The sequence below is a fragment of the Mustela erminea genome, chromosome 4, assembly GCF_009829155.1.
Source record: "Mustela erminea isolate mMusErm1 chromosome 4, mMusErm1.Pri, whole genome shotgun sequence".
Classification (NCBI taxonomy): domain Eukaryota; kingdom Metazoa; phylum Chordata; class Mammalia; order Carnivora; family Mustelidae; genus Mustela; species Mustela erminea.
Genome location: NC_045617.1, coordinates 34,909,359 through 34,933,501, shown reverse-complemented (window position 1 = coordinate 34,933,501; position 24,143 = coordinate 34,909,359). Strand labels below are relative to the sequence as shown.

Sequence of the window (24,143 nt, the reverse complement as noted above, 5' to 3'; positions counted from 1 at the left end):
AAATTGGGGTAAAAACAAAATGCTCTGCAATAAAAAGGTTGAGAAATATTTCGACTAAACGTGCCAAGTCTTGTCCTGGTGTTTTAGGACGTTAGGGAAAGGGAGGAAAACCAAGGCAGAAGATAATGAACTGCCTGTGCGCCCTTTACACTTAAACCTTCCTAGATCACGGAGAACAGGACTCCAGGCAACCAGGTCATAAGATTTCTTTTCTTTCTTTCTTTCTTTTTTTTTTTTTCTTTTCTTCCTTCCTTTCTTCTTTTTTAACCTCGTTAGCTAGTCAACCCCGGCGGCAAGCATACATCACCACCCTTAACCACGAAACAGCTCCAAGGAGCTGGCGATGGTTGCCTGCATTGAGCTCCCCGCCGGCGCCTTCTGGCCGGACACCCTGTGCCAAAGAGCGCCCAGGAAGCAAACCGCAGTCGGGGCACGACACAGATGTCATGGATGCACATGCAAGATCATAATCTGACCAGAAAGGGGAGAGAGGGACAGCGACGGCCCGCAGATCCCGGCCGGAATACCGCGGCAATGGAGCCGGCGGCGGTGTGTGCGCACACAGGTGCCTCAGGCCGGTGGCGCGGAGAGCTGTCGCGGCCGCCTCTGGGGCTCAGCACTCTCACCAGCGCGCTGAAGCCTCTGCTCCAGCCGAGCCTGGGTAACCGCCAGCCTGAGCTGCGCGAGGAAGAGCCCAAGGAAAGGGCGCGAAGGGGGAAGGAGCGGAGGGGAGGTGGGGTGCGGGGGAGTGACCCATCTCCTCATCATGCATTTCTCCTCCCCGAGCTCTTCTGGTGGGAACCTTTGCTGAGCTCGTGCGCGCCTCCCTCCCCTCCTCCTCTCCACTCCGGGTGATCATCTCCCCTTCTCCCCTCGCTCTTCCCCACCCTCCCCTCTATCCCTCCCTCCCTCCCAGCCGCGTGCCTCCTCCCCTCCCCCTCGGCTCCCTCCCCTCCAGCGGCAGCAGCAGTAGCCACTTCAGCGGAGCCGGAGATGGGCAGAGAGCGCGCACGGCGCGGCAGCTCCGGATCCACAGCCCTCCCAGCCCGCAGCTCGCTGCGCCCCCGCCGCCGCTGTCGCCTCCTCGGTGTCCCCAGGCTCCAGTCCCGCGGCTAAGACAGCGCCGCCGCCGCAGCACGGCCCTGCCTGCCGCCTGCGCTGCGCAGCCCTCGCGCGCGCCCGGATGGCGCTTTCCACCCAGGACCGGTGAGTAGCCTGGAGAGCGCGGGGGTCGGGCACCCAGGCTGGGCGCTGAGTGAAAATCCCTAGCTTTAGGGTACCACAAACCACCTGCTGTGATTGCTCAACCTCGAGGCTGGGGGTCTCGTGAGGACGCTGCTCCGTGGTCCCCGAGGGGCTGTTTGATATCAACTCTACCTGCTGGCAACCTGAACCCCTCTCCCTCCCTGCCGGGGACCGCTGCCCGCACCTCGCGGTCCCGCCTCACCTTCGAGCTCCCGACCACCCACCCTAGCAGTGGCAGTGGCTGGTTCTGACCCTCCCGTCACCCGAAACGGGGTCTTCTCTGGCTTCATAGTCCCCGCGTTTCTCTCTTCTGATTTCCCGCTTCTGTCAGCTGGCAAACGCCCCCCATCTGCCACCCGTCACCCGGTCTCGCGCCGACAAAGCCTTCTCCACCAAGTCCGCCCCTGACCCTCCTTCCCTCCTTTTACAAAGCCTGGCTTGCGAGCCCCTCTGTCCCGCCGTCTTCCTTCGCAGAGCCAATGGTCCACCCGGCGAATTCTGACCTCATTCCCTCCACGCGATGGTGCCTCTCTTCTGTCTGCTTTTCTGACAGTCACCTCAGGAAACTGGCACAGACACGCTGTGGTCCTGGCTGGTGTACAGTTACTTTGTGTGTTTCTCAGCACCTGGGTTGTTTAGGGTAGGATCAAGCATGAAAGCAGAAAGTCAAGACAAAACAACAAAACACACACACACACACACACACACACACACACACACACACAGCACACACCCCAAACCTTTTGCGACTAAACTTTTAGTTATTGTTTGTTTTAAAGGGCACACATTTTTATGCTGCTCAGATTTATTCTATTCCGTTTTGAAGGCTCCTTAGCTGACACACGGATCGCCCCTATTTTACCTGTTTTCTCTGGAAAAGGTCTTGGTTCCAGGTTGAGAACCATGCACCTGACTGGGTGATGAATCTTCTTCCCAATAGCACTATCTAAAGCTCAGCAACTCTTGAGGATAAGAAGCTTTTCCTTGAGAGGAGAGGAGAGTGGCACCAAACTCATTCTTTAAAATCTTCTTTGAATTTGCAAGAAGCCAAAGCCCTTATTTTTCTTTAGGTTTAATGGCTAAGAAAAAGATATAGTAGGATCAGAAAACGCGTCCGAAATACCTCCTGTAGGATCTGAGTGCTGTTGTGTAGTATCTTATCATCCAGACAGTCTTTCTGTAGAAGTTTTCTTAGGGCAGCTGCCTTTTCCTTCTGAAACCATGTTTAACGTTTTAGTATTTCTACTTGGCTTGAGAGATAACCGGGAGTTGTTTTCAGTGAATGAGTATGAGCAAGGGAGGTAAAGGAATGAGTGAGCCCGGGGAGAGATCACCTAAGTACTAAAATTTGTATTCCCAATTCCCTCTGTATTGAAATCTTAAAAAACAAAACTACTCACACACAATTTATGATTTAGTTTTTTTAAAGAAGTGATGAAAACATATTAATTTCAGCATATTTTACCCTACAGAACCATTGGTCATAGGGCTTGTGCTCGAATTCATGCAGATAAAAGTACTCAGAAATAAATGTCAAAACTTTAAAAGGTGTCCCATTTGAGTATGTGGTATATGAATATACTGGTAATATTATTATTATTTTAACTAATTTTGAAGAAATAAAAATTAAATTGGCTTTGTTACTCTCGCAGTTGATGCAGAGAGATGCATTTTTCCTCACCTTAAACTAGCAAGTCTCCGCCTACACAAGAAATAGAAAGGGAAAGTTGAGCAATTATTTAGAGAATTTATCTAGTGAGGATTGCCTTAAAATCTTGTCTTACTCAATGTCAAGATTTTTTTTTATTTTGTTTTAACTCAAACTGGATCTGAGCCTTTATTGCTCTTTTCTTGTGACATAGGCAAAAATGCAGTGAGCAAGTCACTGGCAAGGGATGGTTTTAAGTAAACGTGGAGAGCTGCATCTAAAGTTAGAAGAAGCTATGAGTAATGACTTTATTGTTGGTTTTCTAAATTTAGAAATTTTAGTTGTTAAAACTTAATGCTTGACTATTCAAAACCAAGCATTTAAACTTAAGATTATTGCACATATGCACATGTGTTCATATGAGGTGGATAGATGGCAGGTAAGAATTATGTACTGAATCAAAAGGTCATTTATTATTCTCTAAATCCTTTTACCCTTTGGGTAACAGTGGATGCTTACTGTATGCAATGTGTCCAACACCAATGAATCTGTATTGGAAAAGATACATCCCAATTGAACAAAAAGCAAAGTAAGGAGCAATGCTGACTTTGATCAACTATTGCCCATAATTGTGTAAATGATAAGTACAAGTGATATAGGCTAACATAATTCTAATTAATGTCAAATTCTAGACAATGTCAGAAATGTCTCGGCATACCTTTTGTGAGAATGTATGCATGTATACATGGCAATATTAAAATGGTCTCAGAATTAAAATAGAATGGTCTCAGAATTAAAATGGTCTGTGAAAATGCAAATAATTAATATGCCATATTATGACAGGAATTCTGGTTAAGAACTCTTGATAAACTGGAACTCGAGATCTACCTAAATTTAATGTCATTGTCATTGTGAAAAACAGCTAAATGTAATGCTTGCGGAGACAAGGCATACCAATATTTGAATGGCATATCTTTGAATATCATTAAGTCATGTCTTATAATACTTACTAGAAGATGTGCCACCTAGAGGACAGGATGGGTCTATATTAAATGTTTACAATGGTAAAGAGAAATTTTAAAATGTGGAAATGATATAGATTATTTCACTAATAGACTGTATTAGTTGAAACCTATTATGTGAAACCATATTTTGGCTTGTGTGTGGTGGTGTTGGGGAGTGGTGTGCTAAAGAAGAGAAGGCAGGCAAGAAGGGAGAGATACAGGATAAAAAACAATGGATACTTGCTTAAATTCTTTACTCAAGTTCAGGTAACTAAATACAAGTTCTGTTATTTTGGTATTTGGGATAACAGCTTTTTTCCAACTTTGATTTTAAGAAATGTTTCTTTAATTATAGCAATAAAAATATTTTTTAAATGAAGTGACTCATTTATTTTATTCAGTAAAATCTACAGATTATAGGCAAACTGTTTTATGTAAACTAATTGACCTAAATAAAATTCTAGGCAAATTTTTTTTAGAAAAACCTTGAAAGAAGGAAAACACATATTCACACACAACTAAAATTACAATATTAAATAAAGAGCCAGGTGTTTTAGTGTTTTATGAAGGCAAGAAGATTCAGTTGATGGATAACTACATAAAATACTTTCATAGCTTAATTTATATCTCACATATTTTTCTATTTATGTTTCTTGGTGTATTATTCAATTTTTATGGATTTTTGCATTTTTATTCACAATTCACAAGGATCTATATTTTATTAAATGCCTCGAGTTTTGTGAATTCAAAATAATTCTCATATTTTATTTGTAAATATCAAATTGTTATATCAATGTTTACAATGGCTATGTTTTCTACCCCATTCCATAGGAGAAGAGATATTTAACAACAAATTCTCAAAGAAGAAATAAGCAAAATTAATATTTCAATGCTAGCATGATGATTAACCGAAGTTTAATAGTGCTTTCAAAACGATCCTTTCATAAGATCAATTAAACAATTGAAATTCTTGCAGAAAAGAAATATTTAGATTTAAATAGAAATATTTAGATTCTGTGGTTTTGCATGTGACTATGTGAGATTCACTTTTATTCATGTAGCTGCAAATAGAATGTTTGGCGTTCTTAATAGAAGGAATCACAGAATCTAAATATTGATTAGAGGATGTAGAGAGCATTCCTTTCCCATCTTTTTACTATATCTTACCCAAGGTTCTTAAATAGTTAATAGAAACAGAATTCGAATTCAGGTCTTTTACACCATGTTATATGTCTTTCTATAAAATAAAAATCAGTTTTCCTTCTTATTTTATTTTAAGAAGGTAATAAGGGAAAAATCGGCTTGAGTATCAAAGAAAGCTGAAATTAAATGAAATAAAAGTCTGTGCTTCTTTAGGAAATACCCGGTCCTGTCACCATCATAGTTAAAAGTAATATTTTTCTGCTCAATCATTTTCAGCTTCAGGTTAAAGCTTGGGAAATGTTTTGAAAACTTAACTGTTACTGGTTTACCTTAACATATTTTAATGTTTTTGCTTAATTTTCATCATAAATTTTCACCCATATAGGTTTCTTTCATGGTAATTGTATGTCCTGGACACTTTCATTTTACCTTTAAATAGATAGGTCATTGAAAAATATTCCTAAAAACAGATTTTGGCTTCCATAAGTAAAGCAGGGGAAATGGACTTATAGATTATCTCTGTATATTCAGCCTTTTTGTTATCACAGAGAAAGTTTATGCATCCACACACAAACCTTTTGTTTTTGTTTTGTTTTATTTGTCACTGTAGCCTGTGAAAGGCTCAGGTGGTCAGGGAAGATAAATTTGTTTCACAAAGTTCCAAGTCTATAATTGAAAATCCTGGCACTTTGAGAATTCTCTTCACTGATGGCCAGATAGATCAGCGAAAGTGAATGACTCAGTCAATGGGGAACAATCACCTTTATGGGTAAAAGATAAACTTTCAAATATATTCTTGGTGATGTTTGCTTATCAGGGCCATCTCACCTAGGAAGAGCAACATGGTAATATAGATTGACTTCTCAGTTACATTATCTGGAAGAATATAGTGTTGTCTAATTGTGCCTGGGTTGATGGAAGTTAGGGGAATCTGTGACTTCAGACTGCTGTGTGTCTGGTTCAAAAGCTGAGGGGAAAGCCTTGGCTTAGGAAAAATTACTGCAAATGTATATTCATTGTCATGACACGTGAATATGAGTTGATCATTGTCTTCTTTAAACCAATTAAGAGATAGATTTTTTTTTAAGATTTTATTTATTTATTTGACAGAGAGAGATCACAAGTAGGCAGAGAGGCAGGCAGAGAGAAGGGGGGAAGCAGGCTCCCTGCTGAGCAGAGAGCCCAAGATGGGGCTCAATCCCAGGACCCTGGGATCATGAACTGAGCTGAAGGCAGAGGCTTTAACCCACTGAGCCACCCAGGCGCCCCATAAGAGATAGATTTAACTGAAAGAATCACTATGTCTCTAAGGCTCCCATAGCCTAATTTCTTTGGAATGTAATTCAGCCCCCTCTTATTGAGGAACTACTACATGGCAAGAACTGAAGTAACTTCAGACACAGGATGAATGTCATGTAAGTTCTGACCTCAAGCAGCTTACAATATAAGTGGAGAGACAAATAAGAACAGACAAACAAAAAAAAACAATAGGACACCAGCTAGCCATAATCTAAGGCAGCCACCATGTTACTGAGCAAGGATTCCAAAGAAAAAATCAAAAAGACTATAACTTAGTTCTAATGTGCCTTGCCAAAATTGATGGAGTTTTGCCATGACTAAATCTTGGCATAAAAATAATCTGTGTCCTTATAAAAGCTTATGTTTCCACTACTTTCCATATTAATTTTAACTCTGATGAAGATTTTTGTTTTGATAATGCAGGAACCTATTATTATGAACTAATACAGATAGTCCTATACTAATGAAACCAATGGTTGATTCCATCTTCATAAGTCATAGGTAATTTTTTAAAGTAAATGTAACTAAGTATATACTTTTAACATAAATTTGAAATATCAAGTTTGTCTTTTAAGAAACTTAAATCTTCAAGGAATATTCCAAGGGAAATGTACAAAAGAGGGAAGAAATGGTGGAGACAAGTGAAGAATACATGTAATATTGATTAAACAATAGAAGTTTACAAATAGCTTTAGCAAAATATGTTTAAATTCAAAGAGGCAATTTTAAATTTCTATAATTTACTTACCCTAATAATGAACATTTATTGAGCAAGTATGACTGTATGATACAAAGGGACATGGGGCTGTTCGTGATAATGATGGCTTTATGCTTTGACTGTAGGAGACAACTGGCTATTTCAATAGCCAGTTCCTGCTGACTTTCAAGACAGATGAAGGGTCTGAGATTTTACTAAGCATGAATAATTGATCCTAGACCTTGTTTTGGAGGGACTACATGACAGCAGTCATTCTAACTTGTTCTATTTGTCCATGTCAATAGCCTGGTGGCATTTGGCTACCCCACTGAGTGGCTAAGCAATACCTACAGAAATGGAAGTGGAAAAAATAGCCAAAGGTGTTGACAGGTATTTACATAGGAAATGCAGAAGCTGGGACCATCCCCTGCTATTTCTAATACATTTCTTTGCTAAGATTAAGGGGAAAAGGGAATATAGATCAAATCATGGTCAGAGCTGTCTGGCAGGGGATGGCAGATTCAGCAGAGTTAAATTTAGGACCCTTGTAACAGTTGGGAAAGCCATTTTTTTATGTAAAACTGAGATGCCACAGGAGCCAGGCAAGCTGAGAGCTTGAATATCCCATTTCCATTTGATAAATGAGGTCTACAGAACCCTTTCTCACAGTGTTAGTCACTGTGCTACGTTGACTCACCCCAAAATGATATGTTCCTTCCATGTCGGAGAGGTGACCAGTCCAAAACCTCAAGGGGGAGCTGCAGGAAGAAGCTGTCTGCCTTTTCCAGAGGCCCTGTCAGCAATGTTGTTACTCACAGAGACCTGTATCTCACAGATTTATTAGCAATGTAGGACCCCAAATGTAGAGAGCTTCCTGCAACCTACCTGCAACTTCCAACACAGAGTATGGGTTTGGGCCTTAAAGGATGCCAATTTTGGGATTAACTGATATGAAAGTCTAAGTAGAATGTCCAAGTGAGGTACATACTATCTCTAATACCCATAGATTCTAGTAAGATTCTGAGCACCTTTCTTATTGGCTGAAGTTGAATAGACAGACGTTTTTCTTTGACAGTCAGAGGGATAGGATATTACAAATCTGCCCTTAGAGTCCCAAGAAACTTTATTCGACAAGCAGAGCCCTGAATTCTCTCAGGGTTTATCAGCTACTTTAGTATATGTGATGATATCACCGTCAAGACGTTGATAATGGACTTTGTCATAGACAGGATAGCATTACAGAGTTCAACTTTGTACAGTAGAGGGTGGAGGCACTTTTACTGCTCACCTGCTGATGGCAAATGGCAGAAGAGTTTAGCTACCCCTGGAGAAAACCTGTTGGAACGTGGGGAATTACTGCAAATATATATTCATTGTCATGACGCATGAATATGAGTTGATCATTGTCTTCAGGAGTCAGTGGGATAGAAAGATATCATTGTTATAGTCCAGTGTAATATAGCAAATTTTTTTTAAAGATTTTCTTTATGTTGTGACAGAGACACAGTGAGAGCAGGAACACAAACAGGGGAGGGTGGGAGAGATGCAGGCTTCCCGCTGAGCAGAGAGCCCAATGCGGGGCTCAGTCCCAGGACCCTGGGATCATGACCTGAGCCAAAGGCAGACGCTTAACAACTGAGTCACCCACGCACCCCAAATGTTTAGTCTGTGCAATGGATTCAGTTACACGAGCAGTTGGTGATAATCCATTCTAAGCTTCCAATCCTGTCTTTTTATTATCCATATTGAGCTGTTGTGTTAAGATACTGCATCTCTTACTACCCATGTTGCCTTCAGGTCTGTAAACAGGGCTGTGATTTCCTTTTGCCTTCCTGGGCTTTTATATGTTGGACTATCTGGGAAGAAACACAAAGAAAACTAGAAAATGATTTATATGTTCCATTAACACTTCTCTGTATGTGGCCTTTCCCAATTGTGACAATCTTCTTAGGTGCTGTGGATGATGAAATATAAGCATAGAACACATTAATTTTTATCATACAGTCAAAGGTAGAAACAATAAAAATAGTACATATAATTGGTCCCAAATTCTATCCACAAGGTCAAGTTAGCTTGCCTTTTCCATTGTGAACTTTGCCTTAATGCCATTAACTAAACCTGAGTGTTCTATAAATCCAGGTGAGAAAGTGACATGAGGATTTATATCCAACACATCTATATAAGTTTGATCCCCCCTTCCATTTGAAGTTTCCTAGCATACTCAGGTAGGTGCATATATCCTTTGATCTCTGTTGGGGATAGAGATGCCTTGGCCTCTAATTATGTTTCTATTTAAAGGATAAGTCAAAATAGAGGGAAAGAGACAAATCAGGGAGCAGGAAAGGAGAGAGACTTCATTTGTACTTTTAGTTTCAAGTGGTATGAAATGGCCCATGGTAACCAAATGAATTTTGAGTATTTTTGGCCCTTCCAATACTTTGTATGTGGAGGAGCAAGGCCCTCATGGCGGCCATCATCTATTTCAGCCTTAGAAAACCCTGAACTCAGAAACCGTAGGCACATTGTTATTTTGCCAGTCAACCTCTGGTTGACTCAGTCTTGGCTCACACAGTGGTGACTTTCTTTAAAGACTTCATATCAATTTGGGGAATTAGTTGCCCCATTGTCCAGATAACACATAATAAGTTTTTAATGATTTTAACATCAGAGCTGAGGGAGTTTTCCTGCACAGTGGTGGTGACCTCAAGTATTTATCTAGATTTGCTTAGGTCACTTTCTCTTTCTTTCTTCTTTCCTTCCCCCCCCCTTTCCTTTCCTCATTTCCTTTCCTTTTCTTTCCTTCCTTCCTTCCTTCCTTCCTTTCCTTCCTCCCTTCCTCCCTCCCTCTCCCCCCCTTTTCTTTCTTTCTTTCTTTCTTTCTTTCTTTCTTTCTTTCTTTCTTTCTTTCTTTCTTTCTTTCTTTCTTCTCCTTTGTGTCTCTTTCTAATTCTCCAGTAGATCAACTTTACCGGAATTCTAAACTCAATCAAAGGCAGTAAGAATTCAGATACTCGTCAAAGCCTCATTTGCGGTTTCCCAAAGGAGTTTTTCTGTCTCTGCAAAATCCCCCCAAGAAGGCTAAAACTCCCTTATAACAACCGGAACACACGATCAAAACAAAACAAAACAAACGAACAAACAAAAAACCTTTGAGCAATTTTACATTACTTCCAAATGGATATATTTGACATGATAGAATACAGGAGACATATAGCCACAAGACAATTTATTACTTGCTATTATTCCTCAATAAACAATGTTCTCTATGCCTGCTTCTTTCACGTGTGAACCAAAGTTCTAATGATTCATCTGGGTCATGTTATGGAATTCTCCCTTTTATACACAATATGTGTGTGCATCCCTCTGTTGTCTGAAATAGGAAGCAACCTTCTGCCTGTCCAGTACAAATCTTAGTATTAATTGTAACTTGTGCCACAGATCAGAGGCTGGCCACCAGATTGGCAAGGAAGTCCTTCCACCTAGAGGAGAATTAACAACAGAACAACACTTTGATGAAGTCCCAAAAGTTCATTTTGGCTTTTGTTTCATTTGCCTTTGGAGATATTGGGCATTTACCCCAAAGATATAGATGTAGTGAAAAGAAGGGCCATATGTACCCCAATGTTCATAGCAGCAATGGGCACAATAGCCAAACTGTGGAAAGAATTAAGATGCCCTTCAATGATGAATGGATAAAGAAGATGTGGTCCATATATACAATGGAATATTACTCAGCCATCAGAAAGGGTGAATACCCAGCTTTTACATCAATATGGATGGGACTGAAGGAGATTATGTCTGATTGAAATAAGTCAAGTAGAGAAAGTCAGTTATCATATGGTTTCTCTTACTTGTGGAACATAAGGAATAGCATGGAGGATATTAAGAGAAGGAAGGAGAAAATGAAGGGGGGAATCAGAGGATGAAAGACTATGGACTCTGAGAAACAAACTGAGGATTTTAGAGGGAAGGGCGATGGGGGATGAGTTAGCCTCGTGATGGGTGTTAAGGAGCGCATGTATTCCATGGAGCACTGGGTGTTATACACAAGCAATGAATCTTGATACCTTGCATCAAAAATTAATGACATATTGGGTGCCTGGGTGGCTCAGTGGGTTAAGCCGCTGCCTTCGGCTCAGGTCATGATCTCGGGGTCCTGGGATTGAGTCTCGCATCAGGCTCTCTGCTCAGCAGGAGCCTGCTTCCTCCTCTCTCTCTCTCTGCCTGCCTCTCTGTCTACTCATGATCTCTCTCTGTCAAATAAATAAATAAAATCTTTAAAAAAAAATTAATGACATACTGTATGGTGACTAACATAACATTTTATATATATATATATATATATATATATACACACACACACACACACACATATATGTGTATGTATATAATATATAATAAAATATATATTATATATAATAATATAATCATATATAATATATAATCATATATATGTGTGTATTATCTATATCTATATAGATATAGATATATATCATTTTGCCATCTGTATTTTACCTATTTCCTGTTACTTAGCTTACCCAAGCTCCTTAATTCACAGACAAAACAGTAGAGGACCATTACTGCCCAGCTCACTATATAATTTGCTACTGATTCCCATAGGCCTCCCTCAGATCCCATTAGTTGACCTGCGAGGCCCTCATCCTTCCTTTTCAAGAAAGAAAGCCATGTCTCTGTCAACATCCCAACCTTATTAGCAGAATTATCAAAAACCCCGAAGAGTTTGAGATGCTGCTTTGATTTCAAACTGGCATGAGAACCTGCCACAGATTCATGGATGCTAGCAGAAGACATTAGGGTCAGAGATGGACAATTTATTATTCACAGCAATAGCAGTAGCAAGAGTTTCACCTTTTTTGAAGTGCTTCCCTAAGCCTTAGTTTCTACAAGCATCACAGAGCAGACTAGATACTTAAATACTACAAAAAAGGGATCCTGAACTCAAGGAGTGCAAATCTTTTATAATGGATAAGTATGCCTCCCTTTACGTTAGAAGGAGATGCTAGTTCTATCTTCCAAGGTTATTTGCTTTACAAACATCTTTTAAAAATATTTCAGAACAAAAGCAGTCAGAGCTTCTTTCATAATTTATTCAGAAATATGAGAGACCCTTGGGAAATTGTCTCCTAACAATGACAGAAGATTTCAACAAATGCCTATTTGGATAAGCTCTTTATATGTGGTATGACATATGTTCATCCTTGCTACTTCATAATGATGGAGTGCTTTAAACAGGTACAACCTGACAGTAATGAATCTCTCAATAAGATAGAAACTAAGAAAGTAACTTTTAAAACAAATATGTTGTACTTAAAGTGCAACATCAGACTCTTAATTAGCTGTTCCTAATTATATCAGCTATGGTCTATAGACTAGGTAGTTAAAAAGTATAAAACAGATTAAAGAACCGAGAATTTCTACGTTAGGAAGTTGAAAACTTGAGCCCAAACTACAGGATATAAGAAATGTCTATTTTATGTAATTATAGTAGATTGTAAATAAAAAACCTTAAATGAAAATCTTGTATATGGATGTTTTCCCATAGCCTTAATGCCTGTCTAATACTTTAAAAAGTTTAAGGGGTACCTAAATTTTTTCAAATAATCAGAGGAAAAAGGCTCGTTGTTATTTTATTTTGTTTAATTGTAGACTGTTTCTACATGAAACCATGAAAACATGGTTTTCATTTTCTCTAATATGCATCTGCTCTACCCGAGGGTGAAACACATGCCTTTCTCTGTGTTGGTATAATGCCCAGGCTTATCTGTACCATATTATGACTTTACATTTGGCATGATATATTTATATGCATTTCTCCCACTGTATTACTCTGAAGTTGGTTGCTTATTAACCTTCAAAACCCTAGTGTCTTGTTTCCCAGTTGATGCATGGTGGGTCAGTATTTATGGAGGTGGACAAAAGGTAACAAAGTCCATTAACATTGAACTTACCACTGGATATTTTAGAGAGTTACCTCCCATAAGTCCTAACTGAATAGAAGGTGTGTTGAATATTTGAGCTGGAATAATCTTTAAGAGTTCTTAATGGTCATTGGTTTGTATTTTACTTATTTTTTTTTAAAGATTTTATTTATTCGTTTGACAGACAGAGACATAGAGAGAAAGGGAACACAAGCAGGGGAAGCGGAAGAGGGAGAAGCAGCTTCCCTCTGAGCAGGGAGCCCAATGCTGGGCTCTCCTAGGGCCCGGGGATCATGACCTGAGCTGAAGGCAGACGCTAAAGGACCAAGCCACGCAGGGATGCCTGGCCATTGATTTAGTTATAGCCATGTTCAACATCCAAATTCTGGTGCTTCTTCTTAGTTTTATGACACCCTGAAACATTTAAAATTATTTCATATTTATTATGAAACTTTAAAATTTTGTAGTTTATATACCTTTAGAAATTGATGGGAGCATCACAAAATATAATACAAGCCCTTGCTGAATTATCAAAGTTTAGGTGTCATTGATTATATTATCCAGGGCTGATTTCTCTTTTAAATGCTCAGTTAGAAATTTCAAAGCCTTGATTTTTCCCCTTTATCAAAGGGTTAGACTCATGAAGAGCATACCTCCTTTCACCCTATGCCCTGATGCACAGATGATCTTTTTTTGTTTCTCTGTCACAGAGTTTTTTTCTCTGATGTTCAGATATCTGCTGCTCATGCACGCCTGCTTTAACATTTAACATTTTCTGTCACTGCCCCACCCTGATCACTATTGTTATAACCAATGCTGCCAATCCTGAAGTCTGGTGTACTTCTCCCTTGCCTTTTTTCTCCAGTTTTTCAGTTTATTTTGTGTCGTATTGATTATTCGTGTTATAAAAACAAAAAACATAAAGCCTTTCTCTAAGGGACAGCTGCCTTCTGGACCATGAACTTGAAGAATCAAATGAGAAATGACGAGCTCTGTGGTTCTTCTTCTATGTGTGTTGGTTGTACATGGGCTGACTGCAACTTCATTTCAATTCAGGGGCTGTGATGTTCTGGTTTTGTTCCAGAGCTATTTTGGAAATTTAAAAATGCTAAATTACTGAATTTTGATTAACCAATATCTTTTTTCTCATAGTAAACCGGTCTTAGGTGACTGTCTTGTCTCTATATTGCCTTGTTACATTAGTGAATACTTTGGAATCAATGAAATATATGTGTTATTTAGGAAAATAAATAGGTTGGAAGGAATTAAATAAAAGACAGATGAGTTTTTTTTTTAAGATTTTTATTTATTTATTTGACAGATCACAAGTAGGCAGAGAGAGAGAGGAGGAAGCAGGCTCCCTGCTGAGCAGAGAGCCCGATGCGGGGCTCGATCCCAGGACCCTGGGATCATGACCTGAGCCGAAGGCAGAGGCTTTAACCCACTGAGCCACCCAGGTGCCCCAAGATAGATAAGGTTTAATGGGAAGCTTGGAAAGTCAGTAAATGACTGTAGGTTGTTTGAAGCATGACAGTGGCAAGCTTGAACAAACAAAGGAAAATATGAAGATATTGAATAATAGAAGAACCTGAAAATAACGTGGAGAGGAGAGGGACAAAGAAAGCAAGTTATAGACTAATAAAAACAAATATTTGCCTATGCTATAAGTGAGGCTCTATGGAAATACTGCATTATAGAGGAAAAGCATATATCTATAATCAGACATAACTGGTTTTATATTCCCATCTATTTACTAGCTAAGAGACCAAAGTCAAATTTCTTAGTCTCTCTTACATTCTTTTTCCCATTATCTAAAAATGTCGCATAATTATTGTGAATGTAGACTAACATAGCATGTAGAAATCCCTAAAACACTGATTGGCACTATAAATTCTCATTCAATAAATGTTACGTTTTCTCCATACTTAATAATTTGAAAAGACATAATCATTTCAGCTTGTAACAAATGAAACAAGTGTACTTTCCAATTAAATAATTATCAAGTGACATTCATTCCTCCAGCCACTAGGAGAATTTTGTATTTTTCAGAATAGTATTCAGTAATGCAGGAAGCAGCATATAATGAGCACTGAAGAACTAATTAGAATCATAGTTTTTATGACAATATTAAGTAGGCATGTGGAAAATAAATTATGTACTTTAATTTTTATTATTATTTGTACTTTAATTCTAATCTTTAATTATTAGAATTATTAATTCTGTGGTATAAAACTTTTCCCCAAGAATTAAAACCCATAAAAGAAAGATTCTTGTTCTACCTTGGCTGAAGATTATATATACTTGGAAGAGTATATATCCTACTCTAACAGTATTAAAAAAAAAAAAAGCCCAGTAACTACAAAATTGTAACTTTTCTTAAGCCCATCAGAAAGCTGAGTTTATGATGCAAACAAATATCCAGATTTGCAAACCCATGAGTAGATCCTTCCATGGTAAACTAGGTCATAGGGATGATGTCATATGTGGCAGAGAACAAAAGAACACCTTGTCACCATACAAATGGCTAAAAAGAAGTCAGCTAAAATTGTAACAAATTGATAAAAGCTAAATGTGGGCTAGATGACAACATAGGACCTCTGTAACCACTGTCACAAGGAGATTTTGAACTCGTTCACCAATGCCTTCATATGGACCTCCTTCAAGTACTTATCAGGAATATTAGAAGCAAGATAGAAGACAAGATGAAGCTTCCCTCATTAAAGTATGTGTGGAGTAGAAGATTGGCCACCACTGTAGGTAAAGCACAAAACCCCCTCCAAAGCCCAGCTTCCATCCTAAGCAGTTATAGAGGATGTCGAAGTCTTTGGTTCACTGAACTTCAACTCCTAACTGGATAAGTTCAATGTCCCAAACTAATAGGCTTAGCATAGAAGAGGCACGAGCTATGTCCAGGTATAAATAATTTTCATTGGTTCCAACTGTTTCACACCTGATTTTTGGCATTTAATAAGAAATGACAAGGTATACAAAAATGCAAGTCAAAAAGAACCCATTGTCTAGAGTCGAAGCAATGAAGAAAGCCAGATTTAAAGGTGGCCCAGTGTTGGAATTATCAGACAAGAGCTTTAATATAACTAGTGTTAATGCATGAAAGGGCCTAGTGGAACAGGTGAACAGTATGCATTAACAGATGGAGAATTTAAGCAGAAAAATGAAAGCTATAGGAAAGATTCAAATGAAGATGCTAGAATAAAAAAAAAGTAATTTCTTTTTAAAACAGCTTCAAAATGTAGAATCAGTGTACCAGCATGGTTATCTATTTAAATATCACACTTTATGGATAGAAGAAATCTTGAGTAAATGGTAGAATTTTGGCACTGTAAACATTTAAAAAGATGCACACATCTTGTGCTTATTCTAAAGAGAAGCACAATGTATTATGCTTAATACCTTTCTTTGATAAATGCTGATTTGTATAATGTTTACAACTCAGTAAATAAAATTCATTCAAAAAACGTAAAAAAAAAAAGTGTTATCACAGATCAAAGATTCCTTCAATGTGCTTATCAATTGATTCAGTTTCTCTCACAGAAAAAAAAAATCTGTAAACTTGAAGACAGGTCGTTAAATATTAGCCAAACTGAAAAGAAAAACAAAAACCAAACAAACAATAACAGAGACAAAAAGAGTAAAAGGAAGACAAAAACAACAACAAAAAAATGACAATAGAAGATCCAAGAGTTATGAGACAATACCAAATGGTGTACTATATATGCAATTCTAGAATAAAAGAGACTGCGAGTAAGAGAGGGAACAATGCAAAAGAAATATTTGAAGACATAAAAGAAACTTTCTTTATAAAAGCAGGCATGATTTTTCCTGAAAATTTTTAAAAATAATGAAAGTCATCAAATTACATATCCAAGAAGTCAAGAAAACTCCAAACAAGATAACTATACAAACAAAGTACACATATATTTTAAAAATGTTCTGGGGCACCTGGGTGGCTTAGTGGGTTAAAGCCTCTGCCTTCAGCTCAGGTCATGATCCCAGGGTCCTGGGATAGAGCCCTGTATCGGGGCTCTCTGCTCAGCAGGGAGGCTGCTCCCTCCTCTCTCTGCCTACCTCTCTGCCTCTGTGTGATCTCTGTCTGTTAAATAAATTTAAAAATTTTTTTTTTAAAAAGTTCTTCATGTGGTACAGTAAAATACCAGACAGAAACATGGACCTACATAAAAACATGAAGAGCTTCAGTAAAAACATGAAGAGCTTCAGAGCTTTGATATTTAACAAAGTTAAATAAAAGTTTTAATTGTACTGGAAGATAATTGACTGTGTGAAACACAATAAAGACAATATATTGGGGACTTTGTAATCCATGTAAAAGTAGGGTATATGTCAATGATACCTCAAAAATTATGCATAGTATGATAATGGTTATTTCACTCATTATTAATTCTTTGCCATTTGAACATTGTACATGTATGCAAACAATAACCTGATTTGTACAAATACATTTCGCATTATTCCAAAGTGTTAATATGTTATTTCATTTGACCTTTATAATAGCTCAAACTATACCTCCATCCAGAGTTAGGGTAGCTGGCTTCTAAGAATAAAACCTAGCACAACAATATGACCCTTTAAAAGATTATCTATCCCTACCAACTGTTCATACTTATTTAACAGATAGTGTATCCTTAGATGGTACTACAGAATATTTGCACCCAATAACTTGACAGGAAGTATAACTTTGATCCCACTTCATCTAGTATTCATTCAAAGCTTAGTTATGTGAATTAGCACTTTTTGGAGAATTGACTATTGCCCCAGGGCCCAAAATTTTAGCCAATCCTAGTTGCTAAGCCCACAATGTAAATGAGTAAAGTGGGTCTGGGTAAGACACAAGGTCACAGGGGAAAGTGGAGTAATGAAAGTAATTGATTGGCATCCTGGAGACAAAGGTGCTACTCAAAGCATGTTTTGCAGGTCCAGAGTGTTTTGCAAAGTGTTTTTTATGGGCCCATGAGAAATATAGTAACTGAGAGGAAGCATTTAGAGAATTTTATCACAAGATTGAATTCATTTATCTGTTCACTCTAACAAAAGAAAATATAGGTTTGCATTTTTAAATTTTTTTTTAATTTCTTCTTTTCTAGTAATGCATTTGTAATTATACTTTACAAAACTGATTCATGAAGGATAGGATATTTAAAAACAAAACTAGTGTTTCACTGCAATTAGTTTGAGAGGCATTGATCCCTAGGTATTATACAACTAATGAAATAAAAATAATTAGACAAGTGCAATAAATCTATGCCCAAACTTGGCCTATGGTTTTCCACTTTCCAGTCCTGCCTTTAGACATTGTAAATTTGAAACCTGTGCATCAGAAGGACATTGTTCTCACCTCTTCCAGAACTGATCTCACAGAACTATGCTTTACCATTGTGTTTTCAGTCTACATTGAACTCCATAGAACATATTGTTGCATTTAAAACAAAGATATTATTAAAAAATCCAGTTCACTACATCACACAGTGTTAGCTATGATGATCTGCAAGAGAAATATTTCTCATACTTTTTCAGAGGGGTCATACTGATTTTATTACTGACCATATTGAATGAACAATTCTGTCTTTCAATGGTTTCTAGGAAGTCCAGAGTTAAGTTTATGTCTCTGATAACTATAAAGAGGTTTATGGTCTATATTTTTAAATTATATTACTTAACTTATAAATGATCTTGCTTTACTTCATGTCTCTTACCCTGCTCTGTCAGTATTTTTTTCTCTCATAATGCATTTAAGTTTGTAGCAAAATAAGGTGCAACTAGAAAGATGATAAGTACTAGGGGAAAAAAGAAGAAAGGAAAGAAGGAATTAGATGCTCAGCTATGATTGTATATTGTATATTAAATATCTGAATGTGTCCTTGATACTTAGTTGAAAAGATTCTGTGAAAAATATGTTACAAATAAATGTAGCAGGAAGAAATTTACTATAATTTTCTATATGTAAAAACAGGCAATAAGATTTGCCCATGTTTCCTCCACTCAGAATCACCTATTTCAAAGCAGGTATGAAAACTGGGAATCATTTCATTATTACCTCCATGTCCATGTGGTCTCATAGTATTTCAGTTTCCTGATTTAAGCCAGGCGCTGTCTGTAGGCAGATCATGTAACTGGAGAGATAACAGCATCCTACTGAGATAATACGCTTTTATTCCTAATGACAACCTGAGGAGTAGATGAACAGTACATATTTTTATAGCAATTGTAAGAAAACTTCAGGCCAGATTTGCATCCTGTTCAGCACAGCACGACAATTTAGTGATTCCCAGAAAGAAGTTTCTATGCTGCTAACCAGGAAAAGAATCCAACTACTAAGAACAATTACCATGTGGTTTTCAGCTCTCTACATTGGGATTTGAAATTCTGCATAATTAATTATACCTTGTGCAGACAAAAAGAAGTTTAAAAAAGAGTAAGCCACTCTGCAAGTAAGAGTATGAAAAATATTGAAAACCCATTTATTATGAGGGGTTTTATAACCATTGCTAAACTTTGTTCTATAATTTCTAATATATTATGTTGAATATCATGGAAGAAAAAATAATGGTAACACTTTTTAGCTTACATGACTTCACCTTTAAGACTTACTGAAAACCTCTTGATCACTAATTAAAGCTACTAAACAATGGCCTTCTATTGAAAAGATGCATATTTTTGGTTGGCGGGACCGAGCCATCTCTAAAATGGGGCATAGCAATCTGTAGATGAAATAAAAACTGCTTGTAAAAGAAAATGACTCCTCATTCAATTGATACAGTGGGGTCCAGAAAACGTGCAAGTCACAATTAATAACCTAAATTGTCTAAATCCCTGGAAAACTGTCCAAAGTCAAATTCTCTTCATCCTAAAATTATTCTTCTGAAACACACAAAAAGTTTACTGACATGAACCAGGCTAGAATATATTAGAAAGCACATTTTTTTAAACCAAACATTTATACAGATGAACTATTTACTTCCTCAAATTTGTTTGCCCTCTGATATCCCAAATATAAACACACATATAGATACTCAACTACACACATGTGTATACATATTTATGTGCATACAAACACAAACTGCCAAATATGTAAGTATATATACAAATATACATGCAAGCAAATGCAGTACGCATGCATACACTTGTAAATACATTTACATATAAACATACACTTAGGTCAATATATACACGAATGCATAGACACACACATATCCATGTCTAACTCCTTTAAATATTCTAAACTCAGAAAACCTCAGTGCCTAAATTTGCTATAAAGACAAATACAAAGACTTTCAACTAGAAAGAGAAAACCTTAGGGCAGATGAGAAGACAAAGATAAACCCTATAAAGAGCAGGGTAATTCTGATTTCTGGTTCTAGCATTTTTACAGTATTTTCTTTCATTGTATTGCATTGTATTGTATTTTTTTGAGGTGGAGAGAGAGAAACTTAAGCAGGCTCCATGCCCAGTGCAGACACCCATGAGGACTCGATTTCACAACCCCGATATCACGACCTGAGCTGAAATCAACAGTCAGACACCTAAGCAACCTAGCCACCCAGGCACCCCAGTATTTTCTTATTTCTTGCTGAGTTCTTGATTTTTTGTGGATTCTTCCTGTCCTTTAGTTCCTTTCTCAAGCACATCAGCCCTCAGAATGAAGCAGGCCAAGGAGTAAAAGCAATCTCTGTATCTACGTGGGTATGGGTTGAAATATATCATCATAACTATTAAAAGTAGTAGAGGAGTACATCATTATTATAACTCTTATTAAAAGATAATTGTAGGTGATAGTATGGTTAGGCTCTATAAAACTCTGTTACCCACTTATATAGTCCATGTTTTATCTAGGAAATGATATCCAATATAAAATCAAATCTGCAGAGCAAAAAAGGTAGAAAAAATAAATAATAAATCATTACCTAAATGGACTATAGCATAGAAGAACAGTGCATGCCCTATCATTGGCTTGAATTATTGTCTTTATTCAACAAATGTCTATTCAATTAGCATGTGTATGTTTCAGTGCAAGAGAAATGCTCTAACCTGGCAAATGAATAAACTGACATAAATCAATTTGAGATGCAACAGAACAGATTGGTTCTTTGTCTGGCTCTTATTATTCACTGAGGCAGTTGAGTTCTGTGGTTGGGAAACTGTCACCTGTGTACTTTCATCCTTGCTGCCCTGGACCCAGACTTTGCCTTTGTATCGAACCCAGAATACTTGTTTAATAGGTGCAAAGAAAGTTATCAAAAGCTCTTAACTAGAGATGAAGGAAGTGAAATTAGCCTTATTTTTCTTGCTTTTTCAACTTTTAAGAAATAGCTATTTTGGCAGTAACTGCCCATTACTCATGTGGCTTAGGTAAGAGAAGATAAGCAAATGACACAAATAAGAAGGCATAGACAAATGAGCTACAGTTTTCTAAAAGTTCTGATTAGAGAAGGATGAGTAACCATCAACTCAATTAGCTCACATGAGGTCACAGAGCTACTAAAGGAATCTTTGTTGGAAATACAATGGTGTACCATCTCTTTAATATGTTATACACTTTCTGGAACCCAAGAAACACTACTACTATAAACACATTCAAGATAGGACAGAGGGAGAAGGAGAGAGATACTGGTTTAATTATGGAGCATTATTGGATGACTGTTATTGGTATAACAAAAGATGCATGGACACTTTAAAAACATCTTATTTTGTCACCTTATTTCTTTTTTTGCTCAGTATATGCCATTCTGCAGTTGTGCATGAAGATCCTTACTCTGTTCATTTTATATCTACCTCCCATGTCACATATAATCTTATTTTCTCTTTACCTTATTTGGTTTCTTCTTATCCTTTAATCCCTATATCTTCCATACTTCTAATACATTTAGTTATTCCATTTTTAGAATTCATTTTTGAAATACAGGAGTTCACAGGGTTTGTTTGTTTGTTTTCAAGGGTTTGTTGTTGTTGCTGCTATTGTTGTTGTTATTTAAGATTTTATTTATTTATTTGAGACAGAGAGAGAAAGCCCAAACAGGGAGGAGGTGAGAGGGAGAGGTAGAAGCAGGGAGCCCAATGCAGGGCTCCATCCCAGGACCCTGAGATCATGATCTGAGCTGAAGGCAGCTGCTTGACCTACTGAGCCCCCCACGTGCCCCAGGAGTTCCCCGTTTTGAAGACTAATGTGGCATCCACCCAGGAGAACTTCAAAATTTGCCTTAATTTAAGGTAGATATAATAAAACTGTTCAGTCTGATATCTGCAAATGAATACTTATGGCTTTACATTTCTTTTATATGTTTTTTGAACCAGAATATGTACACTTCAGAATAGAGATCCTATGTAAGCATTAAGTAGCTTAATATAAAACACTGATTTCATCTTGAACAGTCTTTTTTTTTTAATTTTATTTATTTATTTGACAGAGAGAGAGATCACAAGCAGGCAGAGAGAGAGGAGGAAGCAGGCTCCCTGCTGAGAGCCCGATGCAGGGCTCGATCCCAGGACTCTGAGATGATGACCTGAGCCAAAGGCAGCGGCTTAACCCACTGAGCCACCCAGGCACCCCTTTAACAATCTTTTTAAACTTCTTTGTGACCTGATTTTAAAAGATTCTGAGCAGATTCCCATGTTGCAAGAATAACAAATTATGAAGACTAAATGTATCTCTGAGCTTTGCTTCTGTGATTAAATAAAACCTATAGCAAAGTTAATCTGATGTATTGAATCCATCAATGGGTTGGATAATCATTATTACACTGTATGATTATTATGCATATATGCTAAGTGGCTCACATAAATGACTGCCATTAGAATTACTTTTCTATAACCAAACTAACTTTTTGGTTTTGTTTTTCCCATTTTGTCAATGCGGCCATTAGTAGTGATAGCTTCCCCAAATATCCTGAATATCGAATCATGATTATCATTAACACAGACATCATAACATAATGTAAAGAAATATTTCTTCCATGAATAAAACAAAATCCAGAGATTTAAGGACCGTTAACTGAAAGGCTCTTCACTTTACTCATGGATCTGAGTCCATGATTAAAAACCCTGCTGTGGCTTGTCTGTATTTGCAGTCATCATCAAGGAGACACAGGAAAGGAAAGCACCTCTAAACCGTTTTAATAACCACCATTATTATCCTTTCTGCATTTACATGAAGTGTATTTAAACCAAATGCGATAGCTGTTTCTCTCAAACTTTAATGTCCATATGAATCACTAAAAATGCAAATTCTTATGCAGTTAGGTCTGGGACAGGACCTGAGATTTTTAGCCAACTCCTGGGTGAACTGCTACTCTGAACCACACTTTGAATAGCAAGGCTCTTTGGAACGCTGAAGTTAGGCACCATTTACTTCCGTGTTTCATAATCAGGAGCCTAAGAATCTCCCAAGCATTCATACATAGGTTTTTAGGATTCCATGGGTCCCAAGAAATCAAATACAATTTTTTTTTTTAATGTATGTGGATATGAACATTTTTTTCTTTTCTGGAGAGTTCATAGTTATGAGATTCTGCAAGAGACTTATGACCTAATTAAGATAAGTGACTACCAATTTAATCTGCTCCATTTTTAGATGAGTAAACTAAGGTCTAAGGAGCCTGAATTATCTAGCTTACACAATTAGTCACAAATTTAGGACTTGCATTCAGGTTTCTGGTGCCTAACTCGGGCTTTTAATGGTAGTAGATATGTCTTTCAAGCTTTGATTAGAGAGAAAGGAGGTTTAATAATTCAGTAAATGAATGAAATAATGAACGGACAAATAAATGAATATGAACGTACTCTTAAAAATGAGGTATTGGGTTTTTAAATTTTTCTTTCTTCTAGGGAAAAACATCCTTGGCCTTGGCCTAGATTGGAAGAGAAACTGATAGTATCGATGATATACAGTGACTTTGATATGGAAGAAGCTGGGGAATAACAACAAATGCTAGGAGGAGGAAAGTAGACGGGACACCTGGGTGGCTCAATGGGTTAAAGCCTCTGCCTTAGGCTCAGGTCATGGTCCCAGGGTCCTGGAATCAAGCCTGGCATTGCTTCGGGCTCTCTGCTCCGCAGGGAGCCTGCCCCCCGCCCCCTGCCTGCCTCTCTGCCTGTTTGTGATCTCTGTCTGCCAAATAAAATCAATCAATTAATTAATT

The 24,143-nt window shown here is 37.7% G+C and overlaps 1 protein-coding gene across 1 annotated transcript in view; it reads left to right on the top strand.

Moving 5' to 3' along the window:
* The first annotated feature begins 534 nt into the window (after positions 1-534).
* The window catches only part of LOC116589311 (histone-lysine N-methyltransferase 2B-like), a 106,695-nt gene continuing 83,086 nt past the window's right edge, over positions 535-24,143 (top strand). The window contains exons 1-2 of the mRNA XM_032341329.1: positions 535-815; positions 923-1,206. Coding sequence (XP_032197220.1) covers positions 535-815; positions 923-1,206 — 565 coding nt within the window. The remainder of the gene's footprint in view (positions 816-922; positions 1,207-24,143) is intronic.